The sequence below is a fragment of the Lichenostomus cassidix genome, chromosome 10 (assembly GCF_008360975.1).
Source record: "Lichenostomus cassidix isolate B80296 chromosome 10, HeHo_3.0, whole genome shotgun sequence".
NCBI classification, from domain to species: domain Eukaryota; kingdom Metazoa; phylum Chordata; class Aves; order Passeriformes; family Meliphagidae; genus Lichenostomus; species Lichenostomus cassidix.
Genome location: NC_139491.1, coordinates 11,528,416 through 11,553,653, shown reverse-complemented (window position 1 = coordinate 11,553,653; position 25,238 = coordinate 11,528,416). Strand labels below are relative to the sequence as shown.

General features: G+C 39.2%; 1 protein-coding gene across 3 annotated transcripts in view; it reads right to left on the bottom strand.

The window, feature by feature from the left end:
- Positions 1-24,766, bottom strand: part of SCG3 (secretogranin III) — a 28,591-nt gene extending 3,825 nt beyond the window's left edge. The window contains exons 1-11 of one of the 3 annotated variants that reach the window (XM_085070633.1): positions 24,504-24,766; positions 23,754-23,806; positions 23,168-23,213; positions 22,858-23,073; positions 21,663-21,805; positions 20,372-20,533; positions 19,874-20,051; positions 17,783-17,899; positions 6,419-6,502; positions 5,682-5,810; positions 3,587-3,655 (exon numbers count right to left, since the gene is read on the bottom strand). In XM_085070633.1, coding sequence (XP_084926759.1) covers positions 3,587-3,655; positions 5,682-5,810; positions 6,419-6,502; positions 17,783-17,899; positions 19,874-20,051; positions 20,372-20,533; positions 21,663-21,805; positions 22,858-23,073; positions 23,168-23,213; positions 23,754-23,806; positions 24,504-24,588 — 1,282 coding nt within the window. In that variant the 5' untranslated portion in view covers positions 24,589-24,766. Of the gene's footprint in view, positions 1-3,574; positions 3,656-5,681; positions 5,811-6,418; positions 6,503-17,782; positions 17,900-19,873; positions 20,052-20,371; positions 20,534-21,662; positions 21,806-22,857; positions 23,074-23,167; positions 23,214-23,753; positions 23,807-24,503 lie in introns of all 3 variants that reach the window. The other 2 variants (XM_085070632.1, XM_085070634.1) reach the window with 2 other exon arrangements.
- Positions 24,767-25,238: the final 472 nt, after the last annotated feature.

The following is a 25,238-nucleotide window of genomic DNA, read 5'->3' as shown; positions in this document are numbered from 1 at the left end:
GGTTTGAAAAATACTGCAGTGAGCAGCCTTTGTGACATTGTTAGTGTCAGTTTTTGACAATCTTCCTCTGTCAATCTGCAATAGAGTGCTGAAAGATCTTTCCTCCTTTGCCAATAGATGAGTGCATCTATGCAGCCTTATTCACACCATATGCATTAAATAGACTTTTCCTATGCTGGAAAACATCACTATTTTCCATTAAAAGAATTCTACTGCAAAGCAATTTTCCAAATAACATAAAAAGGTAACCTATTGTGTATCTGTGGCAACAGATTCAGTATATTCACACATAAACACCGTAAAGTTTCAGTGAGATAATTTGCTGCATAAATGTAAAGCTTAATTTGTTAGAATCAGAAGAACATCAATGTTTTAAGGGCTCATACTAAGTCAAACGAATTAGTATCTTTCACAAGAATGAATACATTCTGAATTTTTCAGTATAAATTACTGATTCCAAAGACAGAGCCTTCAGAAGACATTAATACTGATTTTGCAATGTGCAATGTAGAACATCACACAGCAATATGTGGAAGAACCTTCTTTCAAACTGTGCATTTTAGGGTTCAAAAACTGACGACAATTGGCTAGAAATAGAAAGCTATTAAAAAGCAAATTGATGCCTGCAATTATTTTTATAACAGTATAAGGCAATTTCAAATGAGTAATACAGCAAATTGATATTCAGCGCTCCTGACTCCTGCAGAGGTGTCCTCTCCATATCTGAGTTAGCAGGAATTTTGCCATTTGTTGTACTGAGGCCAGGATTTCTTGTTACCATCATTACTTTAAAAAATGTAACCTGCTTGTCTCCATCCTGTGTGAGTAATAGGGACAAATAGTATCGAGCAATTTTGTAATTGGGATGTGAGATTTCATTCATGTTGACAGAATGAGGGTCTCCAGTGAAAGATACCAAGGAAGGGAAATGAATGAAGAACAAGTGCTAAATTAATTTAATATCCAAATTCTTCACATTAAAATCTCTTGTGCTTATTTTACTTCTAGAATATTAATTATAACTCTAAGATTGTTATGTGGAGATGTGAAGGTTTAATTACTAAACATTCTGTATGGGACTACAACCATTACAACATTATCCAATTCAGGCTAATTTGTATATCTCACAGTGATTTAAATTGATTATTTTTCCTAGAAATTGATAACTGCTAATTTCTAATACTTATTTAGAATCTATTGTAATTAGAAAAATCAGCTTTGGGTTTATATTCACTGCAACAGCTGCAGCATTACATGGAGCTGTGAAACTGCAACAGTAAATGAAGTGAGCTCTTATTTGCATATTCAGATCAAGCCATTTGCTGTTGAGATTAATGACAGAATTTACTTTCATTTCTAAATAGCTGCTGTTAGTGTTATGAAGCTCTGAACTACCTAAGTAATTGTTGAACAATCCACACGTGCTCTTTGCATGCATCAGTTCAATGCCTCAGCTCTGCAATGGTTTCAAACACCAAGCCAGGTCTGGGAGATTTGAAGGACAGGCCCACAGAGCCTGCAGATTGTAAACAGGAAAAACAAACTCTGGGTACAAATCAGCCAATCAGCCCAAAATCCAGGCTTTTGATGTGTTTATCTTTAAATCACATCAGCCACTCAAGCTTACCAGCATCCTTAATAGGCAATTGATAAACTTCAGAAAGGCAAATCAACATGTCCAGGGTCATTAGTCATTGAATGAATAATACTATCTACTGAAATTCATACAAAGTTAAGGACCCACAAACATCTGAAGAAAACCTAAACCTCTTCAAGGATATTCGGTGAGTAAACCAATTCATGAGTAGGGCTAGGAAAGTCTGGCCATTTTAATACATGAATTACTTTGAGATTCACTTTTCTGCCAGCTCCCTGGTGCCAGCTGGAAGTGGAGAAATGATTGATGAGCACACCAACAGCACCTAATCTTGCAATGAAGTCACACCGCAATGCATTCACAGTTAGATAAGCTCACCCTGAGCGTACTTCTTTTAACATCATCCCAGGGGAACTGAATTAGCATTTTACAAAAATAAAAGAGTATGAAAAGGCACAATAAAGATGATGTATCAGAAGAGTAAGAGTACTGTTCTAATTTTGTCATAACTTACACTCACTTTAAGGCCTATTTCCATTGCCAGAGGACAATAAAGATATTTTAGTCCAAATGAAAATCCATCTACACAGAAATGTGTATCTTAATGCATTCACTGGGAGATAAAATGCTATTGATCTGCAGTCACAGCCATTTTCAGACTGCAGCAGTGCAGAAGAAAGATTACTACAAAGAGGAGTCAGGGGTTGCCCAGGCAGTATGTGTGATATGCAGATATAATCACACATGACGGAAATATAATTACTATAATGAGTACATTGCTAAACTGAACCATTAATTGGAATTGGCAGGAAAACTCCCAGGCAAATATGTAGGTCTGCTGCTAACTGCCACTGCTGCCATTGTGTGGAAATGATTTGAGAGATAGGAATTTTTTTTTATGGTCTTTCCTATTACAATTTCTGTACAGGAAAATGAATGTGTTGGGCTGTAGGCACGCACTCATCTCTGAAATGTAATTCATACACACTTCAACTCACAGAGAAGATGGATAGATTACCTAGGGCTAATCTCATTTCAGATCACTCTCTGCTTGGCTGGTGCAAGAACGATCCTTCTTGCCAGGCGCCAGTTGTAGCCCAGGGATGGATCCCTTGGCTAGGAACCTTCACTTCCAGAGTGGGGGATGGCAGAGCACACAGCCATGGCAGAGAGTAGGGATAGGAGGATGGTTTTATGTAGGAACTTGAGGGCAAAAATGGTATGGATAAATAAAGATCTGTGAAAAATGAATAAGAAATCCTGCTGCTGTTCTGTCCCTGCCGCCAGCTCTCACACAGCCCTGCCTCCGAGCAAGAGGCAAATGGTGGGACAGCTGGTGAGCAAAGCCTGTGCAGCTGCTTCAGTCACTGCTCCCTTCTACACAGCTTTGCATGTGAGAGCTACAAGTCATTCGAGTTGATTTGGGCTGTAATCCAACCTATTACAGTGCTACTGACAGAAGTTTATATCTTAACTATTCCTGGTTATGCAACAAGACTCATTGCTATTGGTGCCGGCAAGACACACCGAGCTTCTCCAGACACATCCAGACATTTCAGAGGCATCTATCTCATGTACAAAGTCATAATTAAAAAAACATGATGAGCTAAGAAATGAAGCACTAGACAAAACTGACCCAGGTACCTGGTGACAGGCAGACAGACCACCATGACTGTGTGGACAGCACATGACTAACTGCCCACTGGTCAGTCTCTGTGTGTTTTGTGGCCAGTGGCCATTCAACCCAGTTTACATTAATATACCTTAGTTCACTATTTATGTTCACTGGTTTGACTGTTACATGACCTGTATTGTTTAACTCTAACACCACTAATGGTCACTATAATCCAGACAAGCACAGTTTCACATTACTATTATTTAAGTTATAATACGATGTTAAGTTATACAACACAATATAAGCTTCTTGCTTTTTCATGCATATGGTGCCCACCGATACCAAGGCCTTTTACTTCATACCTTCTTTGTTACCTTGTTTATTGTGTTTTTTCAGCCATTCTATGTTCTTCCTGATTGCTTCCAAATATGCCTCAGATTTCCCTGGAGGAAAGAATGAGAGAGAAATCAGGCACTTACATCAATGATTGATGCAGCTTCCTTAACTGGGTGAAGTTGGTCACAGCAAAGGCAGATTAAAACTATTCTTAGTTTCTGTTTTAAAACCTGAGTCCTGTCAAACTTAGTCAAGCAGAATTCCCACAGATGGCTAGCAGGTTTTGCCTGTGCAAGATTAGTCATACGCAAACTTGGGATCATGGCTGGTTTTGATCTTTATACATGACTTTTGGTGGTATCCACAGAAACTGTATATGTGGATTAAAAACAACCTGTAGCTTTTTGATCATCATTGTTCAGCAAAGAAGCAGCTGTTGAGATGGCAAGGAATGACTTAATTAGGACTGAGAGCTTTCAGTATCAAAATTCCTCCATATAATAGTATTAGCAGCGTACAGCAAACCTAAAATTGTGATATTTTGGAAAGACAAGTCGAAATATAGCTACTATATTTACTGAGAAAAAGGCTGTATTAAAATTACCATGATAACTTCTTGTAATAGCTGAATTTTTAAAGTGATGGCTATTTTTGGACCAGAAAGCACACAGGACAGAATTAGTTCAAGGATTACCTAATAGGGCCCCTAAGGAAATATTCCAGCTAATGGATTTTGAATTCTTAACTTGGCTGGAGCTTTATTGATGTAATGTTCTTACATTCGTCAGGAATAAAAACTTAGTGTGATTAGTATGTAGAAAGTTACTCCTGCCAACTATGCATGTTTGCTCCTGTTAGTAGGTGGATACAGTATTAGATATGCCCTCATTTTTGAGCTGGGAGTGCAGTAACTTTATAGTAAGCTACTCTGTGAAAGAGCAAGGGCACTGCATGATGAGACAAAGAACTCAACACCGATGCAAATTAAATTTCTAAAAAGCTATTGGGCTGAAGATAAAGGAAAAGAACCTGAACCAAACTGAAAACACAAATCTGCAAGAGATGAGCAAAATATGTTATTTATCACTTCCCACGGGTATTGAGATAACTTTTCTTTACTGTGAAATCAGACAGCCATCTTGAATTATTTTCTTCTTCCATGTTCAAATAAATAAGCTGCTGGAAAAAAATGCTACCTTCCGTCTGTGAGTGGCTGCTCACAGGGCTGAACCAGGTGCCCAAGGGACTACAATCTACTGCAGTCCTGCTTTCTGCAATTCATTACTGAGCAGGCTGAATGAAAACACTGCATTCCAAAAAGAATGAGCATTGGACAGCACTGGTGCAAACGAAGCAATTTTGTTTAACCAACTGATTACAAAAGATAGATACTTCTGCAGGATCCTTAGCAAGAAGAACTCACTGAAATCTTTGTGCACCAACAAACATTTTCCTTCAAGAGCTCAGCACAATAAGGAGGAACAATGTCCCCTGCAGATTTGTTTTGAGATAGAGTAGCTGATTTGCACCCAGGTGACTTCAACCAGCACAGTCTAATTTAGCACATGGCATTATTTGTCATGTTGAGGCATGACAAAAATAACTGTGCTATTGTGCCACATTTGATTAGGGAGACACTAACTTACTGTAATGTTTTCAAAGTTATGTAAAACAGGTTAACTACTGATAACCTTTAACCTCTGGCAGTGGGCAACGTGAATTGTGTCACTGCAGAACATTCCACTGCCTTTCAGTACCAGCTTGTCCTACCATGAACTATAGAAATCAATGGGCCTGTTTAGATTATTGAATATTCTGGCCATCTGATTTCGCTGAAGAGCCACAGATACAAAGAAACAAAATCTGTCCGCACTTCTGTGTCAAAATGCATTTCATATTGTTCTCAAAAGGGGCTATGAATTCTATGAAAGACTGCTCAGCAAGGGATATAGTGTCATATGGTTAAAATCTGGCAGAGAAGTACAGCTCTGAATCAAGCTGTTGTGTGCTGACTCCCAGTGACTACAGAATGAAGATATTTATGCTAACACAATGGAAATCAATACCAAGGAGAGAAAAAGACTCCATCCATTTGGAGCACACACAGTAGGAAAAGCAATGGCTATTCTGTACCTCCAGATTCTTCACTGTTTCCTGCTGCATTTTGTCCTTCATTTTTGGTAGAATCCTTTGAAACTTCATATTCCTTTTCCATTTTAGCTGCTTCTTCCTTTGTACTGTCTGCTTCTTCACTACTCTTGTCTAAAGAAATAACAAGAGCGAACAATTTCATATCAAATGTACCAAGAGCATTTGTCAATCACATCAATACAATCTTTGGCAAGTAAAGCATTCTGACTGATGGTTGAGGAAGAGCCTCATTGGAGCCTGCCTTAAAGTGGTTTCTAGAGGTCATCTCTACTCCAGACCTCTGGGAAAAAGGAATGTCTGTCCCTGATCTTACAAACAGTAACTGAATACAGGTGACTGCAATGCAAAGGCACATTCCTTTGTGCATTCTCTTTGTGCAGAGAAAAATTATAGGAAATTTGCATTCACTAGATCCAAAGTTGACAAAGAATGGGTTTTCTTTGTTATTTAAGTATTAAAAAGCACGAATACACCTTGCTTTTGTATATGTGTAATGTCTGGACTCCTGAAGAAAAAAACTGAATAGCCTTCTCAAAGACTGGGCAATTCAGTGAAGATTTCTCCTTTGTTGTGTGTTTAGACAACCAAGCTGTGACTACAGGTTCTTGAGGGACTTTAGCTTTAACAAGCAGTATGGCTGCTAAAGCAATTAGCATACTTTTAACTGAATAGGTTAAAAAAAAGTGTTATTCCAGAAGAGAAAATTGTAGAATAAGTACCTGCTGTTAGTTTTGTCCTGGTTTTAGTGGAAGGGTTCTCAAGCTTCTTCTTTGTCTGCTCAGCTATCATTGTATCTAAATTTTCTAGAAATCAAGGCAAAACAAAACCAAACCCCAGTTATTCTTCAATGGATAAGACACAGAATCTATATTATATTCTCCCCAACACCAGTCTGAAGGGTAAATAGAAATCTAAAAGAACAGTCTTCATTCTTGCCTCTGAAGAATTAATGCAGAGCCAATGCTAAAAGAACAAAAAAATTGCTATTTGGAATATTGATCAATCTGATTTAGAAAAATTAACAACTGAATCATGACAACAAGAGTACCAAAGAGAGCCAACATGCATAAAGCCAGTAAAAGTGTGCATCTATACTTCATATTTCAGTCACGTAAGTCACAAAATACAGATAACTATCTGTAGCAATTTATTCTGATGAAAGCAATGAAAGGCTTTAATTAACTTCACAAAGAACACATGACTATGAAATATGTGCTTCATCCTGGTGAGAAAACACTATCCCAAACTGCCTATGTGTCTGGATTTTATATGGTCTCGTTAGAAAAGAAGTCTAGTAAAAGGTTTAAAATTATATTTAGATGAAATAAACATGTAAATTGAAGAGATGAAAACAAATACTTTCAAAATTTGCTGAAGTCAAGCATTTACCTGAAAACCAACTAGACAGCTGTGGCCATGTATGCAGCTCTAGAAGACTAGAAAATGTATTTCTATGCAAATTTCAGGGCTGAATTAATCTAATTTGAAAGTAAAAGCACCTCTTCATAAAGATGGATATTTCAGATATAAACATTGTATGCTTATGTGGGAAAGAAGTCCTTTTGATACAACACTTGGTAGATATTCAAAATACAGATCACTAAGTAATCTGCCATATTTCCTCACTCATATTATGGACATGGTATAGAATTTTCCTTCCCTTTATCAGCTTTTCAAAGGTTCAGTTACACACAGATTCAGAATTTCATACATACTATCTAGTTGGTGGATATTTTTGAGAGACTTAATTTTGAAATTTGTCAAAATTTCTTTTATATGAACAGCTGAAATATTCAGTATGCAATGTGGGAACTGTGGCAGAATAGATATAAAAAAGTTAATAATATTTAATATAATATTTTCTGTATAACGCCAGTATTTTATCCATCAGCTGGGAGATTTTTTCCATCAGAAAGATACTCAGCACTGAAACGTAAAGACTAGTTTTTTAGCAAGCACATTTCTCTTTGTGAAAGATCACCACAAGCAATTGTGCCTGCCATCTGATGAGAAATCACCTAATCCTGTCTGCCTGAATCCTCTGTATTTTGCTATTTACATAAAATTAAAATGTAAGCAGTATTTGTTGGCACCCTGCCTGATTGCACCCTCTCAATTCTACACCACATCATGGTTTTTGTAAATATTTTCATTTGGTACATATCCCTTTAATGTGATTTCTGACCTTGCCCCATATGCCCTAAACAAAACAGGTCTGGGCTGTGTTACAAGCTGGATCAGACATCCTGATGAAATAAAGCACAAGCTAGAATTATAGTGGTGGTATTGATGCCTCACTAATCACTTGATCCAAAGCTTATTGAAAGGACTGTAAACATTCTTTTCAGTTGAATTTAAGATTCTATTTTTTATCCTGAATCAGTACTATACTAGTATTTCAACAGGAATATAAGGATTTCTCTGTTGCGAGAGGCACAGTTTTCAGGATAAGATTACAGTTAACAACCTAAAAACCCTTTGTAAACTCAAGTGAATAGATTATTCTCCTTCACTAATTCATGCAAATGCAAAAATGTCACCGATTTTGAAGCTTAATTCAGCATATTCTATTAAATTAGGCTTAATTTTGAGTCTAAACACAGTATTTTAAAAAATAAAAATATTTAAAAATCCAAAATATCCCACATATGTAAATACATTGATTCCTAAGTACCTTTCATGTTCTTCCTTAAAAGTGTCTGCATTTAGGCGGTAAGTTTCCATTAGCAGGAAACAAAAAGACACCACCACAAGATAGATTTATAACCTGCCAAGACATCTTTCGATTTAAATGTCCAAAAGTTTTTGTTTTGTTGATAAATATAATATTTAAAAGTTGTACACACATCCACATACAGCATGTGCTACTGAAGGCAATGGGATTTATACTCCTCCATTATTTATTCACTTCTTTAAATAGCATCAGAAATTCTACAGTTTCTCCGAGTCCTTTGATTTTGGTAACAATTTCATGTGAGATCACTATCACTCCTTTGTGAGTACAGAATTGCTTTCCAGCCACATGAAGTGTAATAAGGCAATGCTGACCACTGAAGACAGGAGCTAAAGCCAGACTGAGTATGATAAACACTGTGTTCCATTTTCAAAGCTTTGTTTACTCAGTAAGGATGCGAACAAACAAGACTGGCCTTTTAACAAGGACTACATTTTACAGAAGTGGTGAAGCTACCTTGCCAGCTGGGTGGCACATCAACATGGATCTGAACATTCATTATCAGCCACATTTCCTGAGTGACAGAGTCCATGTTTGTGGGGCTTGTCTAGTGCACCAACATATGTACCCTGGAGAGAATATTACCAGATAATCCCAATTCTTCCTGAACAGGATTTATTGCCCTTGCTCCGCTTCAAAATTAACGTTTTAACAGCTGGTATTGTTTCAAAACATGTTTGTACTTGCCATGCGTGGCTAGGCCAGGGCTGAACAGTGTTTGCTCTGAGTTACACTGATGGAGTGAATCATCCTCTCGAGTGAGATGTGCCTGGCCAGCAGCTAAGCAACCGCTGGTCTAGCGCGGGGCTAACAAGGATTGATTACTTTTCCGGTGTCGTTTCCTTAGAAACCTAATTTGCACAGAGGAAGAGTTTAGAAAGGTACTGACCTTTCCACAGAGCTGGCCACTTATTTGAAATGGCACTAATTAAAACAACAGAACAATAACTACTGAGCTAATGGAAGTGACCTCGGTTGGTAAATAGGTCAGTGCCCTGGCGGCAGCTTTGCGCGGAGCAGGATAATCTCATCATCCAACCAGACACCCGGAGTCACAAGATCTGCTTTCTGCCTTGCCTCACTTTCTAACTTGCTCTTTGATCTGGGATGACTCACTGAAGCATTCATGCTGCAGGAGGGCTTCTGTTTTGAGTAGGCATTCTGAGACATCCTAGGCCCAGTTCCTATACACTGATACATCCTCTTAAGTCCACCTGAAAAGGCAAATTCCCAGCACTTTTGAAACCCTGAAGTCCTTCAAGTTGGGCATCCAAAAATCTGAACTGCATAGAACCAGAATGTTTATCTTTACTCTGGGATAATGCACTGTGGTAACACCCTCTAAATCCATGAAAAAAGATAAAATGATAAAAACATGAGTAACTATTACAAATTAAATTACCTTGTTATTATTAGAGAGACAGAAACTAATGTATCCATCTGATAATGGAATTAGTAATGGAAGCCTGAAATGGACCTTTCTCAATAGACAGGTTCATGGTATTTTCCAGACTCTTGCAAATTTTCCTGCAAAGTGTTTTTTCTTCTACATAATTGTCTTGTACCCAGGAGGCAGTTTCACATTCTATCCTCATCAAATTGACTGAAGCTGAGATTCTATGTCATTAAACTTCCACAGAAAGACCTGCTTTGCTGTTCTGTTTCATACAGCATAAAAAGACTGTTTATTAAAGGAGAAAAGGGATCATCAAGGTACCTGAGATCACTTTTAACACTAGCTAAAAAATTAGTTTACTTAATGAGTTCATACACTCCAACTGCTTCAGCTAGAAAGCTTTGTGCTGACAACTGCTTGTGTGAGATGCACAGATTTCAGGCATTAAAAAACACAGTTCTCCCAGGGCTTTTCTGCCTCCTGCAGTAGATGATCCTTAAGAGTTTGCCAGGCAGTTTTCCATCTGTGAAAAATCTCAGGACATCTCAGCATTTGCTTGGGACTATTCTGTGGGAAGAGCATATCTAATTAATTCTTTGGACAAGTGCATATCCAAGAACTGTCAATATCTGCTGGATTTTCCCCAAGGTAGCCAAAAGCAGAGTTTGACCTTTGGTCAGCTCTATGTGTATCAAGCATATGTCACATAAACTGCTCAAACTGTGACGAACTAAAGAAATCCCTCCATTGTGGAATTACAGATGGATCTCAGCCTTGCAAATCTCCCGCTCCTCTCTAACTCCTTGCCTTACATGTCAAGATACAGTGTTTTCTTTCTGAATCTTCCTGTTTGACTAATTTGTTGTGATGGTGTGTCTGAAGCCTAAATGCTGTCATGAGGAATGACATGTCAGGTGACAAATGGCATCACTTGTAAAGGGATTACAGGCAAGATGGTCAGAGTGATTTGAAATTAAAACAGCATCAGTATCACTTGGCAATCAGGTTAAAAGCAACTCCAAAAGTAAAACACAATTAAATAGATGTGCTTTGAGGTAAACATAGCTCTGACCAAGTCTCCTTTATTACCCTTATTAAATTCCCTACCTAACAGTCTATTTCTCAGATTTATCCTTTTAATATTCTACAGGCTTTTCTTTTGCATTACTCCAGGTCTCTTAGAGCTGTGTGGTGCAGTCCTTTGCTAATCCTTTCCCATCGTGGAGCTGCTCCATGGCCTGTGCACACATTTTATGTGTTTTCACAGAATGCCCTTTTCAAGCATGATGGTTTGGGACTGAAGCAGCACAGAGCTGCCTCTCCTGCAGGAGTGGGATGGAGCTCATTTTTGAATGTTCAGTGACACCTTCTTTACCCCACACCCACATAATCATCTCAAATCACAACTTACAGTCTCAGTGTTCAACTGTCAACAGAGAGACACTGAATTCAGAAAGTGGGGGGAAGGGGGGTTTATGGAGCTATTAAATACAGTGGGAAAAAATAAAAGCAACTGCCCTCCTTTAGAAACACAAACCACTTGGTAGGATGCAAAACCTAGATTTTCAGGAACCAAGCAATATATTTGTCAAATAATACACTATAAGAAGATGAAGACTTTCATCCAGTTGGGAAAGCATAGAAGAGGCAGTGAAGGAAAATGGAAGAATAGGCAATATATTTTCAAGAAATAACTGCAAATTTGAATGGTAGGTAGTGATAAGCAAAGGAATTAACTATAAAGTACTTGTCTGGGTTCTTGAACACATGATTTGATAGTCATGTAATGTGATGGGAAAAGCAATTAGTGATACTAAAACTACAGTGTCTCACTCAAAACATATCTGAGAAGATTTAGATCCTGTGGATACTGAAAATACTATGCCTTCACACATACTGTCACTCTCAGGTGATGCCCAGTTTCCTGCAGTGTGTAGTGGTCCTGGTTCTTGAGAACTGTGAGATCAGCTGTCATAGACTTTTCAAACAATAGTAACCCATTTGTTTTACTATGCACTGAGAGTCTGACTGGGGGAAAATAGGAGATAAGAGCTCAGTGGTGGGGGGACAAAACACATTTATGTGTTTGTGCAAATGCAGAAGTAGCAGGGGACAGACTCCTGGAGGCTACAGAAAGAAAAGCTGTAACATTGCAGCAGGGTCTGCAATCAACATACTTCCTTAAATTCCAGTCTCAGCTGGGATCTTTGCACGCTCTCTGTCACTGCATCCTTTTATCTTACGTCCATGTAAATTCATCTTGGGTTTAACTATTCATATATACTTTACATAATCACTGCTGCTCCTCAGTATTCACCCCACTCTCACCATCTGAGGTGTCCCTGATTTCTACTTTTCAGTTATAGTACAGTATACTGGCATCTCTGTGACCTTAGTTCATCAGATACAAAATAAATAGCACAGAAAAGAGTTGCCTGAAATTAAATTACTCCTACTGGCAGCTGTATGCATCATTCATATCATAAATACCGGGTCAGGAAAATCACCAAAAGGAAAATTCTAATAGTAAAAAAATTGTTAAATATTTTAATGTTTATGAAGAAAATCTACAGTAGAAACAAAGAGATCTTTGAAAAGAAAGGATTTAAAAAAAGCAAAATATGGTATTATGTATGAATGGTTCCCCGTATGAAATACTGTCAGTGCCCTTTTATCACCCAGGTCAAAATGAACAGAAGGTCCTCATGATACTGTCTATATTCCACTTGTAGCCTCTGGTCCTGCTTTAGCCACACCTTCCCTCACCCCTCTGAAATCACAGTCTGCATCAGGGAGCATCAGCTTATGGTCACAGCGAGGAGAGGAAAGATGATGCCAGTGTGGGCTGTGATCTGCACTTTGCCTCACACTCTTGGCTCTCTGCCTGCTCTTGGCTAACAAAACAAATGTCAGATCAGATCTTTGGCCTGCAGCATCTGTGCTGATGAGAACTTCAGGCATTAGTCACATTATTCCAACAAGTTCTCCTCTCCCAGGAAAAGGCCAGATTGTGTCTACTGTGCACTGGCCTACAATGGGGAAATCACAGAGATTTGCCTTCATCAGAAGTGGAGCTGTGGAGGTACCAAGAACGAAAGTGAGAGGCACAACAGCTATTTCATATTCCTCAGCATGGAGAGGCAGGGACATGTCAAAAATCAACACAGGAGACTTTCTGCCTCTTCTCCTTCCCCTGACTATTTTATGCAGCCTCAGTCTGCCTAAAAGACAGTATTATAGTAAAACTATCCCACCAGTTCTCTAGGAAAGGACCAAACTAATGAGTGTTCCTATTGCTCGGCACTAGTTTCCACCAAACTATCCACCACCTTATTGCTCGTGCGTCCCGCAGCTTGGTCTTCTTTCCTGTTGTCCATGAAGAACAAATGATATGGGGGTGGAAAAGGTAAACAGAGACATCTGTTCATGCCCATTTCTAACTAACACAATCTCCTACTCAGTCACGGGGGACAGTGTGGATTCAGTGTGAGTCAGAGCCAAGGGGAGGAGGTGTTAGAGGTGGCTTTGCTTTGGTCTATGGAGGAAGGCAGTTGTGACTCAAACACTGCACACTGATCAGCTGGAATGATTTCTTTATTTCCCTCCCAAATAAAGGGGGGTTTGCTCCCCAACCAGTCTGCTGTGGGCAGTGTGTTGTACACTGTAGCTCCAGCAGTCTAAATGCTTTACTACAAGGAGGTAAAAAGCGGGATCCCTTTTAGAGAGAGCAAAGATAAAGAGTTCTTAAACTTAATTTTCTTCCCAGTCCTTTGCTACTTTTTTTTCTCCAGCTGTGGAAGATACAGAAGCCCTTTAGAAACTGAAAAAAAATTACTATCCATTATAAGATGCAATAAAATATGCATCATATGCAGTATCACGTGGAGCTTCTATGTATCTGTGAGATAGAGAAGGTACTGATGGCAAAAGTTTGTGCTACATGTGCTAGTCAATTACTGAGAACACATAACTGATTTGCATTTTAGAGTAACAGTTTATTGGGTAATATATCTTTCACTTGATTGGGGTGGCAGTGGATAAATTTGCTACAAATCTACTCTTGTACACGGTACACAGCAGGAGGACATAATTAATCTACTATGTAAAAAGAATTCATCTATACACACTGGTGCCTCTTAAGAATTTGTCTGTCATCTCTGAAAGCTCTATTTTTTTATGGCCCCAATCCTCTAATTGCAAATATTTCCTAGCATGGTTCTAAAAATCACTCATTATTTTGGTCTTATTAGTGGGAGATTTACAAATGTATCTGAACAAACTGACAGAAACCATTTGTTCCTATTTCTAAGCTGACAACAATCTTACAAAACTATAGTTTACATAATTACTATAAATAAAGCCTTTATAAGGATAGTAGTGGACAGATAACCTTTCATTTTAAAACTAGGTAGACACCCTGGCATATTCAGGAAAAGTCACTTGTCATACAAAACATTCTTTGTGTGGTATAGATGAAGCTTTTCCTTAATATTTATCTGGTCTATGATAGATGGTTTTGGTGGAAAAGCTGGAGTGAATCTCCACCATCACATTACTCAACAGAGAGAAGGAAAATGAGGGAAAGTGTGATATTACCCACAAACTAATATTCACAGTTGCACAAGTGTCTGTGCAATGCTTGTCTTGCTCTGCCCTGCTGAAATCAAAGTGAGTTTTGCTATTGGCTCAAACAGGTCTTTTTCTCTTGAAGCACCAAGGAATGTGAAGGATATTGTCCCTTCAGTTGTGCATGGAGTATCAGCTACTTACACATCAGTATCAGCTACTTATGCAATATAAAAATATTTTGTGCTGAATCAGTCACAACTTATCTGAAAGCCTCTTGCTGCTTTCCGCTGGTCACTATGTGGAAGCGTTCCAACACTTCCATTCCCCTCTGTCACTGCACCCTTGCCAACAGCAACATCATTTCAGTAACTGTCCCAAGTCCTTCCCAAAACAGCCTGTTCAGGGATAGCAGCCTGTGCTTCTGGCAGGCTGGGGCAAGTGAGGGGAGTTCAGCTGTTTGGGCAGCATCTGCTGGATGCTGACAAAAAACCCCAAGGTGGATAAGTTGATATCACAATTGGATCTAATTCACAAACAACCTGTGTTCCTGAGATCCTGTGTCATCATTTATTACCTTATGCTTTCTGTACCAACAACGTTTGTCCATTCTTTTAATTGCAAAAATTATTTTAAAGCAGCTTTTAAAAGGGCAGATGGTCTTTCTGTAAAGATTTCTGAAAGCCTTTGGACAGGCTACAAACACATCGTGAGGCTTTCACTCCACGGAAGAATTTGCTCCCTGTAACAGCATTCATAGCTAAGAAAGTAGAGTGATACAAGATGGTGGCATTTTGCCACAACAGGGTAATTATCAAATAAGATGCATTTCAGCTGAACACACATTTTGTATCAGTTTGTTACAGGCTCTCTTTAATGCTTCCAGAGCTATACTTTCTGAACACATATTATAAAATATAGGCATCACTTTTTCTCCTCTTTCATATATATGAATATATATATATGTTCTTTCTGTATTCTGTTGCAGATTACATTTAGTATATTGAAAGCTTTTAAATATATATTACATAATGTTGAATATATATATTAAAAAAATAAACTTATTCCTTTTGTTTCCATGTTTGTGCATCTGTGTTTTTCTTGCATCACACTGCAGCTAGACCCTTTGTAACTTAAAGCTAAACCTAATGACATCAGTCACTGCTGCAGCAAAATACTTTCCCCTAGAGTAAGACAATGATGATGACATAATGCTGTGGTTTCCAAATCCCAAGCCAGCTGTTACTGGTATATGCATTCAAATTCACTGTCTCTGCACCCTTGTGACAGGCAAAAAAAGCTTGTGACTTGATTCAGTAAATGATTTATTATTTTGAATGTATAATTCAGAGGCATATCTTACGCATGGCTTCAGTCACAGGGTGCGGAAAATTAATTTAGGCAGTTTCCTACTGTAATAAAATGGAGAGAAGACGTAATCCATCTGCACAGACCCAGTAGGTATTTTCCACCAACTAGCACAGAATCTGCTCACTGATTTTGGACTGAGGAAACCACAAAAAGCTGCCAAGTTTTTACATTGATTCTTCACTCTGACAGATATTCATACTAATTTCTTTATCTGCTGCAAACAAGCACACCTGGGTATCAATCCCCTAAGCCAAACTGCACCAAGATACACAATACCTATCCGATCTTACTGACTATAGAACTTTTAGATAAATAAGAGTGGCAATAAAACTGCTGCCATGCTTAAGGATAGCACAAGAAGCTAACATGCTCCTGTGTATGCTCTTCTTCAGTATTTAAGAGTATTAGCTCAATAAATGAAGGTCAGCTATAATGCAATTTCTCAACAGCAAGACTAAAAAAAGAATACCACAGAAGCAACTTGACAATCTATGAGAAAGCTTTTTCCACTACAGTAAGTTGCTTTGATGGAGCACAAAATCCATCAATGCATAAATCAGTCATTTGCAAGACAGAGTCTGGATACACCAGTTGATAGCCTTACTTTAAATCCAGACTAAATCAGACCTCTGAAACTCTTAACCTAATCCTTGCCTTCTGTACTATGTCATCATGACAATTTGTTTCCAGGGTTACAGTATCTATTTGCTCAAAAAAGCCAGTGTAAAGTCAAGTCAGTGTGAACAACTGCCCTGAATTTTAGCAGGAAAAATGCATCCCTAGTGTAATTCCATTATCTGCATGGTCTTGCATCAGGGATGAATTTAGCCTATTAAGTTTTGGCAATATCTGATCAAGCCATACTATCTTCATTGGTAGAATGACATGGAAACCACTGTGCTTAAAATCAACCATTTCTTTATGTGCATCTTTCTTTAAATGTACTGGCAGACAGAGAAATAAAGAGCTGAACTGGTGCATAAGTTGTCCAAATATTCAAAAATTCAAGGACTTCCTACAGCAAATAAAGGGATAGCCTTAGCCTTGGTCAGATATATCATTAATTCCTTAGAGAGGAGGTGCAATCATGCACTGAATGTGAGTCATGATTCACTGGATCTTTTGTAGCCAAGGAACTGACAGTCAATCCATACAGTTACAGTCGCATCAATCAATAATGTATCTGCAACACAGAAAGATCATTGCCAGTCCTCTCTCCATGACAAGCTGACTTATGAAGCTGACACATTGCCCTGATGCAAACAAAAACTTTTCAGATGATTCCAGACCAGGAACATTTCAGAAAAATGAAAGGGTTGTGCAGAGTTTGTATAGATGAACCCTTCTTCCGCAGGTGAGCTTTTTTTACTTGAAAGGCTACCAACAGTGAATGGAAGAAAGTTTGTCAAAGCCAGGAAAGGTGTATGAGACACAAACCAGGCCACTCCAAATTTCCTCTTCAGGAAATGATAACGATTTTACAAAACCTACACAGCCACAGACTCTAAAATGGATCCAGGAAAGAATGCTTCAAAATCTACTCCTATGCCAAGATGTAACACTTTTCATAGATGGAAGAAGTATTACTTGGTAGACAGCATTAGGTTCCATCTATTCCAGCTTCCTACAGGTGGAAGATTAAAGGGGCTGAAGTGCTGGATTATTTTTGGCAAATGCAAAAATAATGTCTTCTTTAATAGAAGAGAGAAAGCCCTAATCTTCCCCTGACATGATGTCATGGAAATCAATTGTGCTTCAAAGATGTGAAAGTGTAATAATACTGTAAATGCATATCTGATAAATTACCTTTCCTTCATTAGATGGAAATATTAAATCAGTATGGAACTGAACATTGCTATAGGGAATGATCAATCATTTAGAAGTGCATTAGCATTTTCAATGAACAAATCTGAAACAGGTTTCATAAGAGCAAGGAAGATGAGAAGATAATTATCACTGTTGGTAGAGGAAGAACACAGCACTAATAAAACTGTTGTATAGAGCATGTACTCTCACCAAGATAGGAAACTCCTTCTTCTGGTGTGATTGTTCCATATTTAACCATCATCTTCACAAAATCAATCAGCGTTTTCATGATAGTTATCAAGGTCTCTTTCTCTTTTGTCTCTTTTTCTGTGTGAGGGGATGAAGCAAAACTAGTCAGACTTCAGGCAACTTGGAAAAACTGTTCTGCAAAACGTGCAAACTTCATGCATAAAGAATGACCTACTCATTGAAAGAGAAAATGCTGTGCTGGATTAGCAAAGAGAACATATATATATATATATGTATATGTGTGTGTATATATATATATATGTATATGTGTATATATATATATGTGTGTATATATATGTGTATATATATATGTATATGTGTATATATATATATATGTACATATATATATATGTTTCCTTTTAAACTCTTCATGCAAAGTACAGCTGAATATACTTTAAAACATCAGGGTTTGGTTCTTCTTTGTAGCTTTTTGTCTTGAAGGGCTGTGTTATGGAATGCCAGTGGTATTAATTCTATTTTACACTGAAGAACACTAAACACACAGAGATGAAGTAACCTGGCAGTTCAAACTGATGGTCAGAGGGCAGATATAGGCAGAGTTTTCTACAGCCTCTGTAATTTTTCTTTTATTTCTTTGTGAACTATTTAGTAGATCAGTTTAGCCCTTTATGAAAAAGAGATCCTTTCTGCTACAAGATCCATGGGTTCAATGACAAAAATATAAAGTGTCTCAAATGAGATTGTTACTGGGAACAAGTCCATGACTCACATACTGGGACAACATAATACATGGCTGGGAGGATCATGACTTCAGAATAGGATATAATTTTTTTTTAATTGAAAAAATCAATTTGTGCCCACACTTATCTGCTTCTTAGCTTTTGTTTTCCCACTGTGTTTACATGCTGAACAATATTACTGCTATTTCTGCATTAGCAGTGTGAAACTCCCCCATGACACAGTCACACAAGCTCTCCCCACTCCCCAGGCTGTCACTGAAGGATCCAACAGAGCCAGGGGCACTGTCAGTCAGGGACAGCCAGAAACACACTCCCAGCCTTGGCAGAGGGCCAGCCACTCTGCAGAGCTGCTGAACAGGCTTTTTATTGCTGCCTGCAATTTAACACACAGCTGTAGCATGCAACTGAACCCCTCTCCTCCAGCTTGATGCAACCTGACAGGTGAATACATAAAGCAGGAGATGTGCAGCCAGTGGACCTGGTTCTATTTGCTTGATAACCTGTTAAACCCAAAATGCCTTCCTGCTTTGTGAGTGGAAAAAGGAGAAGAATTGGCATGCAAAACTAGCAGGGGAAAATGAAAAAGAACAGGAAGAAGAATATAAAATTTGTAGACTGGACTTGAGCAAAATACGGCCTAGGGTTTTTCATTTTAGCTCTCCACTCAGGTGCTTATGGGGACATTTTAAAGCAATATTAAGGTTTCTGTAGGACAAGGGATCTCCAGAACAACATCCCCCTGCAAAAGTCAGAGTGTGTTTGTGGCTGCAGAGAGTGGGTGTGTGCAGAAGGTGCTGACACAGGGCTGTGGCAAGGAGCCACAATCCTGCCTGCACTAACTGGAAGGCAGTGATGTCCAGCACCGGAATAGGAAGAGACGTGCAGGGCTTTCACTGCGATAAACAGGGAACCTGTGGTTTGTGGAAAGGCTGGGAGGCTCAGACTCATTTACTGGTACCATCAGTGGGAGGATTCTACTGTGGCTTACTCTGCTGGCTTCGAAAACACGGATGTTACTGGAAAGATCTCAGGAGAAAACAATTTGCCAGTTTTTCATCATGTCCTTACGGGAATGAAAAGAATTCAGGATTCCTGAATCACACAGCACAAGATGGGAAGGGCTGTCTAGGTCACACCCTTTGCACTTCTAAGTGCTGTTCTTCCCAGTGCTCTGCCATCAAAATCACTAATTGAATTAGTTTCTGCTATACATCTTACAGAACATTTTCAAACCACATGGTCTCTTGCAACTAGGGGAGTTGGGGGGATGAGAAAAGAGCAGGAGAAAACAGAGGATCTTAATTTTTTACATTTTTTTCTAAGTATTTCTATATACACATGACAAGCTCACCTGAGTTAAGACTTTTTAATAATGCATAAAAATTTGGAAAATATTGGAGGTCTTCAAAATTATCTTCAGAAGGCAGCTCATTTCTTCTTTCCAAGACATTAGATGATGACCATGTGTTATCCAATGTATCATCAACTTCTCCATTAATGAAACTATCCTGATCAGATTTGCCTGGAGTCTCCATATGATATAATATAAAAAAAAAACTGTAAGCACATTGCTTTTGTTGACAGAGTTAATAGAGCAAAAATTTCTATCACAACTTCATGCCGACATTGTCCTAATTGCAAGGTGAAGACTATACTGTTTTCTCAAAGTTACTCCGATTGGACATCTGGCTTAAACCTCAAAGTAACTCATGATTCTTTTTTCTATCTGACAGAATTTCTTTAAGAACACTTCTTTCCAGATTGAATTAATTATTCCCTAAAGAAAGCAGTCCATTGGTCTACTAGTACCATTTGGCAAGCAAGACAAAATTATTAGCTAAGAAATTACCATTCTTTCCTGTTGCTTTTCTTTTGTATCACTGTCTGCTCTGCTTGCAGGGTAATCAAAATCTTCAGACTCCTTCTCACGATCCTTTGCTTCATTTGCAATTAGCTGTTGTAAAACCTCTGCCACTTCATCTTCCAGGGTATAGGCCTGACTCTCTGTGATCTGTTAAAATATTTGTGCAGAGTACTTATAAGGATACTGTGTTTTTCTAGATCAAACATCAGTATGAAACCTGATATTGATATGAAAGTAGGTTGCTGTAAATATGTTTGCTCCAAAGCTGAGCACAGCCAAATTAGGTGTAATACCTGTGTGTGCACACATATACATGTCTACATTTATAACACACATATATATACACACACATAGAAATACACATCACATATGTGTGTATACATAAACCCCACCCATCCACACATACAGCCTCCAAACCAAACCCCTTTAGGGCTTTACAAAGTGGAGTGCAGCTTGAAAGATGGAGCTGCAAGTGTGGTACCTCCATATATGTGTGTCCATGCATGTGCATGTAGAAATACATATGCTCTGCAACACATCGATGGACAGTTGAATAATTACAACAGAATACAGTAATATAGAAAGCAGGAAAAAAGCAAACAGCTTTCTATGGTATCATCAAAATGTTTTTTCCTTGCTTCATAACAGCTGTCACTCGAACAAGAACTCTCCCATGCAGCTGTCCCCCAGCTCCCTCTGTAATCAGCAGGGTGCAATACCGAACTGAAAATCGAGTGCTCAAAAGATAAGGTAAGTAATTTAAAATATGAGGACCCCAAATGGCAATGGCTAAAGCCATTGAGACATCCAGAGGTCAGAGACAAACCCAGTCTTCCTAAAAATCAGTAACATAATATATCCTCAACTAGCCAGCAACGTGATGTGTTTGCTGACAACACTAATTAGCATTAGGTGGATAGGAATGAGCTCAGACCTTTCCCCCTTAAGTATAGAAAGAAATTAATAATGGAAAAGCACTGAGTGAAAATCAGAAGAGAAATTAAAGGAAAAAGGAGGGCAGACATGGGAGGAGTACCATCAGTGGATGTTTTTTCAACATCAGAAACATTCTGCAGTTTGGCCTATTTTGTTGCAAAGACATCACAGGAACAACAGTGTTATTGCAGAGCTTAACCAGCGTGCCCAAATAGCTCTAGAAATTTGCTTCAAGCCTGAGTCCCATTCACTTCAGACAAAGTGTTCATCTGAATTGTTTTTTGAAAGAGCAGTAAAGCAACCCACAAAACAGCTAAATGATGATTACCGAGATACTTACTAGCCCCAGATTTAGAAGTTTTGAAACAATCTTGTCAAACACTCCTCTGTCGTTTTCCTCATAAATTCTTGCAGCAATTTTTTGAACAATGTCTTCAGCAGTCAAAGGAGTGCCATCTAATTGATGGAGGCCATCTGGATCGTCTGAAAGGATTACAGTTTAACTGTGTGCTGACTGTCCTAACTCATTTGGATTAAACATCTTGTAAAATATATCTGCTCACATCTTTTTCTCTTGAGAACAAAGCTGCACTTTTTAGACACATTAGGAATATACTTTGATACACACTTTGCAAGCTGTTAAATAAGTCACAGAGAAAAGTTCTTTGTGTCTGCTTTCCACATGTGAAAAATGTTTTTCTGACTGGCTCTTTTGAAAGAGCAGAGATGAATGTTTGGAGTTTACTCTCCTGTTTATAGAAAAAATTGGTAGAATGAGAGAGCACTGCTCTCATATCCACTTATTTGCGTCTTCCTGGTTTCTACTTTGATTGTACGGCCACTTAGATCAAACTAGATCATGACAAATGACACACAATCTTGTTTGAATTTCAGCAAATTAACTTTTAATTATGTAATTGTTACCTATGGCAAATAACATCATCATGACAATGGGAAAGAGAATATGATGAGCGAGCTTTGGTCTGTGATCAGCATACTTTGATATAATTAAAAATATCCTGAGCTGAATGCTGCTTACAATTCTCAGAGGACTCACTTAAACTACAAGTCAATTAACTCCTCCTGTAGCAAAGGCAAGTGTTCTTTGGCCTTTGGTAGTTTCTTCTAGGTTTGTGATAATGAGAATTATCTAACACTGCCCATAACATTTGGAATAAATATATGTGATTTCACTGCACGTAGAAATGCTTCTTCCCGACAAACCAGAACAAATAGATTTTAATTTAAAAATATGTGCCAATTTCCTTCCATCAAATCTAAATTCCTAAAAACCATTACAAATTACACAATTAGACTTTCCTCCACAGAAGACTGTTAAAATCAAGAGCAATTCTTTGGTACTGTGTTTCAAAACCTAACTGTAATACAACAAGCTTCCACAATTGGAAATAATTGAAACTGCACTCCAGTAACATATAGAGCTCATGTTTAGTGGTGAATACAACCTTCATGAAGGCAATCAGTTCACAAGAGAAATCTAACCTAGAAGTCACTGAAAGATGATTATGGAATACCTTGGAATTTATAATCCAGCCCGCTTTTAGTGGAGTCATACTCATCCACAAGCCTGCGGTTCTTGGTGGAGTCTGCATCATCAATGGCCAGTTGCTGTTCATACAAAGAGCTTCTAATTGACTCCCTCTCCTTTTCATTCCTCTCTCTTTCTGCTACTGATTTTAGCAGGTTCAGGTCATCAACAAAGGAATAATTCCTGAACTCTGGCTTATTTTCTGGAAAATATATCAATGCAGACATAACATAAAATCTTACACCTCTTTGAATACCATTATGAATATTGCTATAAAACCAGAAAAGATATTTTACCTGTGGGAGCTATTTTCCTATTCTTGTCTGCCTCAGCTTCAGCAATCTAATATACAAAAATAAAGCAAACACAACAGCAAACAGGTAGAAGGAATAACATGTGTGATCTCTTAATTTATCAGTATCAGCAGAAGGCTTAATACTTGATTTTCACTCTTAGTAAGAAGTTTGCCTGAATAAGTAGAACAGGCATAAGCGCTTGATACTTTTGATCAGAATCAGGCATTACGAGAAGCTGCAATAGACTTTGAATTTTAAGGTAAATGCCAGTTACATTTTCCTTCTTCATTCCAAACTCATGCTATATTCTCACAGGATGTCGATACAAAGGGTGGCATATCTGTGAGCTGTTGGAGCTAACAACCTGCTTTTAAAATGTTGGACAGTGAAACTCTATATGCCAGTTGTTAAAAATTATTGAAACCTTATTTTGTATCTGACCCCATCAATAATTACTTTACTGATAAATCTGTTTTTACTCATTTGCTAGCCATTAGGGTACTCATGGATCCAGTACCTGAGAGGCTAAAAATATTTATAGGAATACCGTAACAAAAATATTGTAATTTTTTTTTATTTCACTCACCTGCTCCTCCAAAGGTCTTTCTACACTTAATTGTCTGTTGTGTATAGCTTTATCTGGAATAAACACACACACACACACACATACATATATACACTCAGTTATGTGATATGTGCAACTACAAAGAGACAGCACATTTTTTCTTAATTTATAGTTTTCTGCCATAAAACATGGTGTCTTAAATAGCATGTCAACTTCTAGTTCTTGCAAAAAAAACCCCTCAATCTTCCCAGAAGAATGAGAACACAATAAAAAAAAGTCAAACCTTTAAACAAAGCATGAGTGGGGCAGAGGGAGAGGTTCTGCAGAAGACAGAAACACAGATATAGACTCGGCAACCTCTTTCTGATCAGAAAACTCACGAATCGGGGAAAAAAGTGCTGGAAGAGAGTGACTAAAATAGCAATAATCGGATTGGCACAACCAAAAGATTAAAAATCTCTTCCATCCAGAATACCACGGGAGACAGGGAGCAAGAAAGATTTGTGCCGACACTGCTGTAGAATGGATAAAAACATTACCCAGAAAAGACTGAAAAAATTCAGAGCTTTTCCCTCTACCAGCACCTATCCCTTCACTTTAATATTATATTGTAACTTCAGTGATCGGTGTCTCGCATCAGGAATATTGTTCCTTTAGAATCTCATTGCTTTTAGCGAAGTGGAAGGAAAGTTTTCCCACCCTCAACCTCTACCCTGCAGAACTTGCCCCGTGGGCAGCCAGCGGCGAGAAGGCACGGCGGTGGGCGCTTACCTGTGCCCGCGGGTTTGGGGAAGCAGTGTCCCCGGCTCGCCAGCAGCGCCAGCAGCTGCAGCGCGACCGCCAGCCCGAGGAACATGGTGCGGCCGCGCAGCCCCGCGCCGGGGCCTCACAGGCACCTCCGCCCGGGGAGCCGCCCGGCCCGGGCGCTGTCCGGCCCGCGGTGCTGAACCTCGGGAAGCCGCTGCCCGGGGCTCGGCCCCGCGTCCCCGCGCCCGCAGAAATGGTCGAGCCCGGCCCCGCCGCCGGCCCCGGGCACGGGGAGGAGCCGGGGGCGGGCCGGCCGCGGAGCATGCGCGGCCCCTCGCTCCGCCGGCGGGGAGCAGCGCTGCGGCCGCGGGGGCTGCTCGGGAAGGGCTCGGGAGCGGCTCTGGAGCGGCTCTGGAACAGCCCCGGAGCAGCCCCGGAGCAGCCCCGGCAGAGCCGCCCTGCTCCGCCAGCCCTGCTCCGCCAGCCCTGCTCCGCCAGCCCTGGCCGCACCGTCCGGCGCCGAGCCACTGCGCCGCACACGCAGGATGAGTGCAGAGGGGAAATTGGGTCCTGCACAGGAGGAATCACTGTGAATCACTGCCATCTATTTAAACACTTTCCACGGCGCTGAATTACACGGCAAAGGCGCAGTCGTCAGAGACCCTCTTTACGACAAAGAGAGAACATGAAAAGTTTAATTATAGCACATCCTGCTCTTTAAAATTTACGAATTAAAAAAGCAGTATCACAAATGACAAT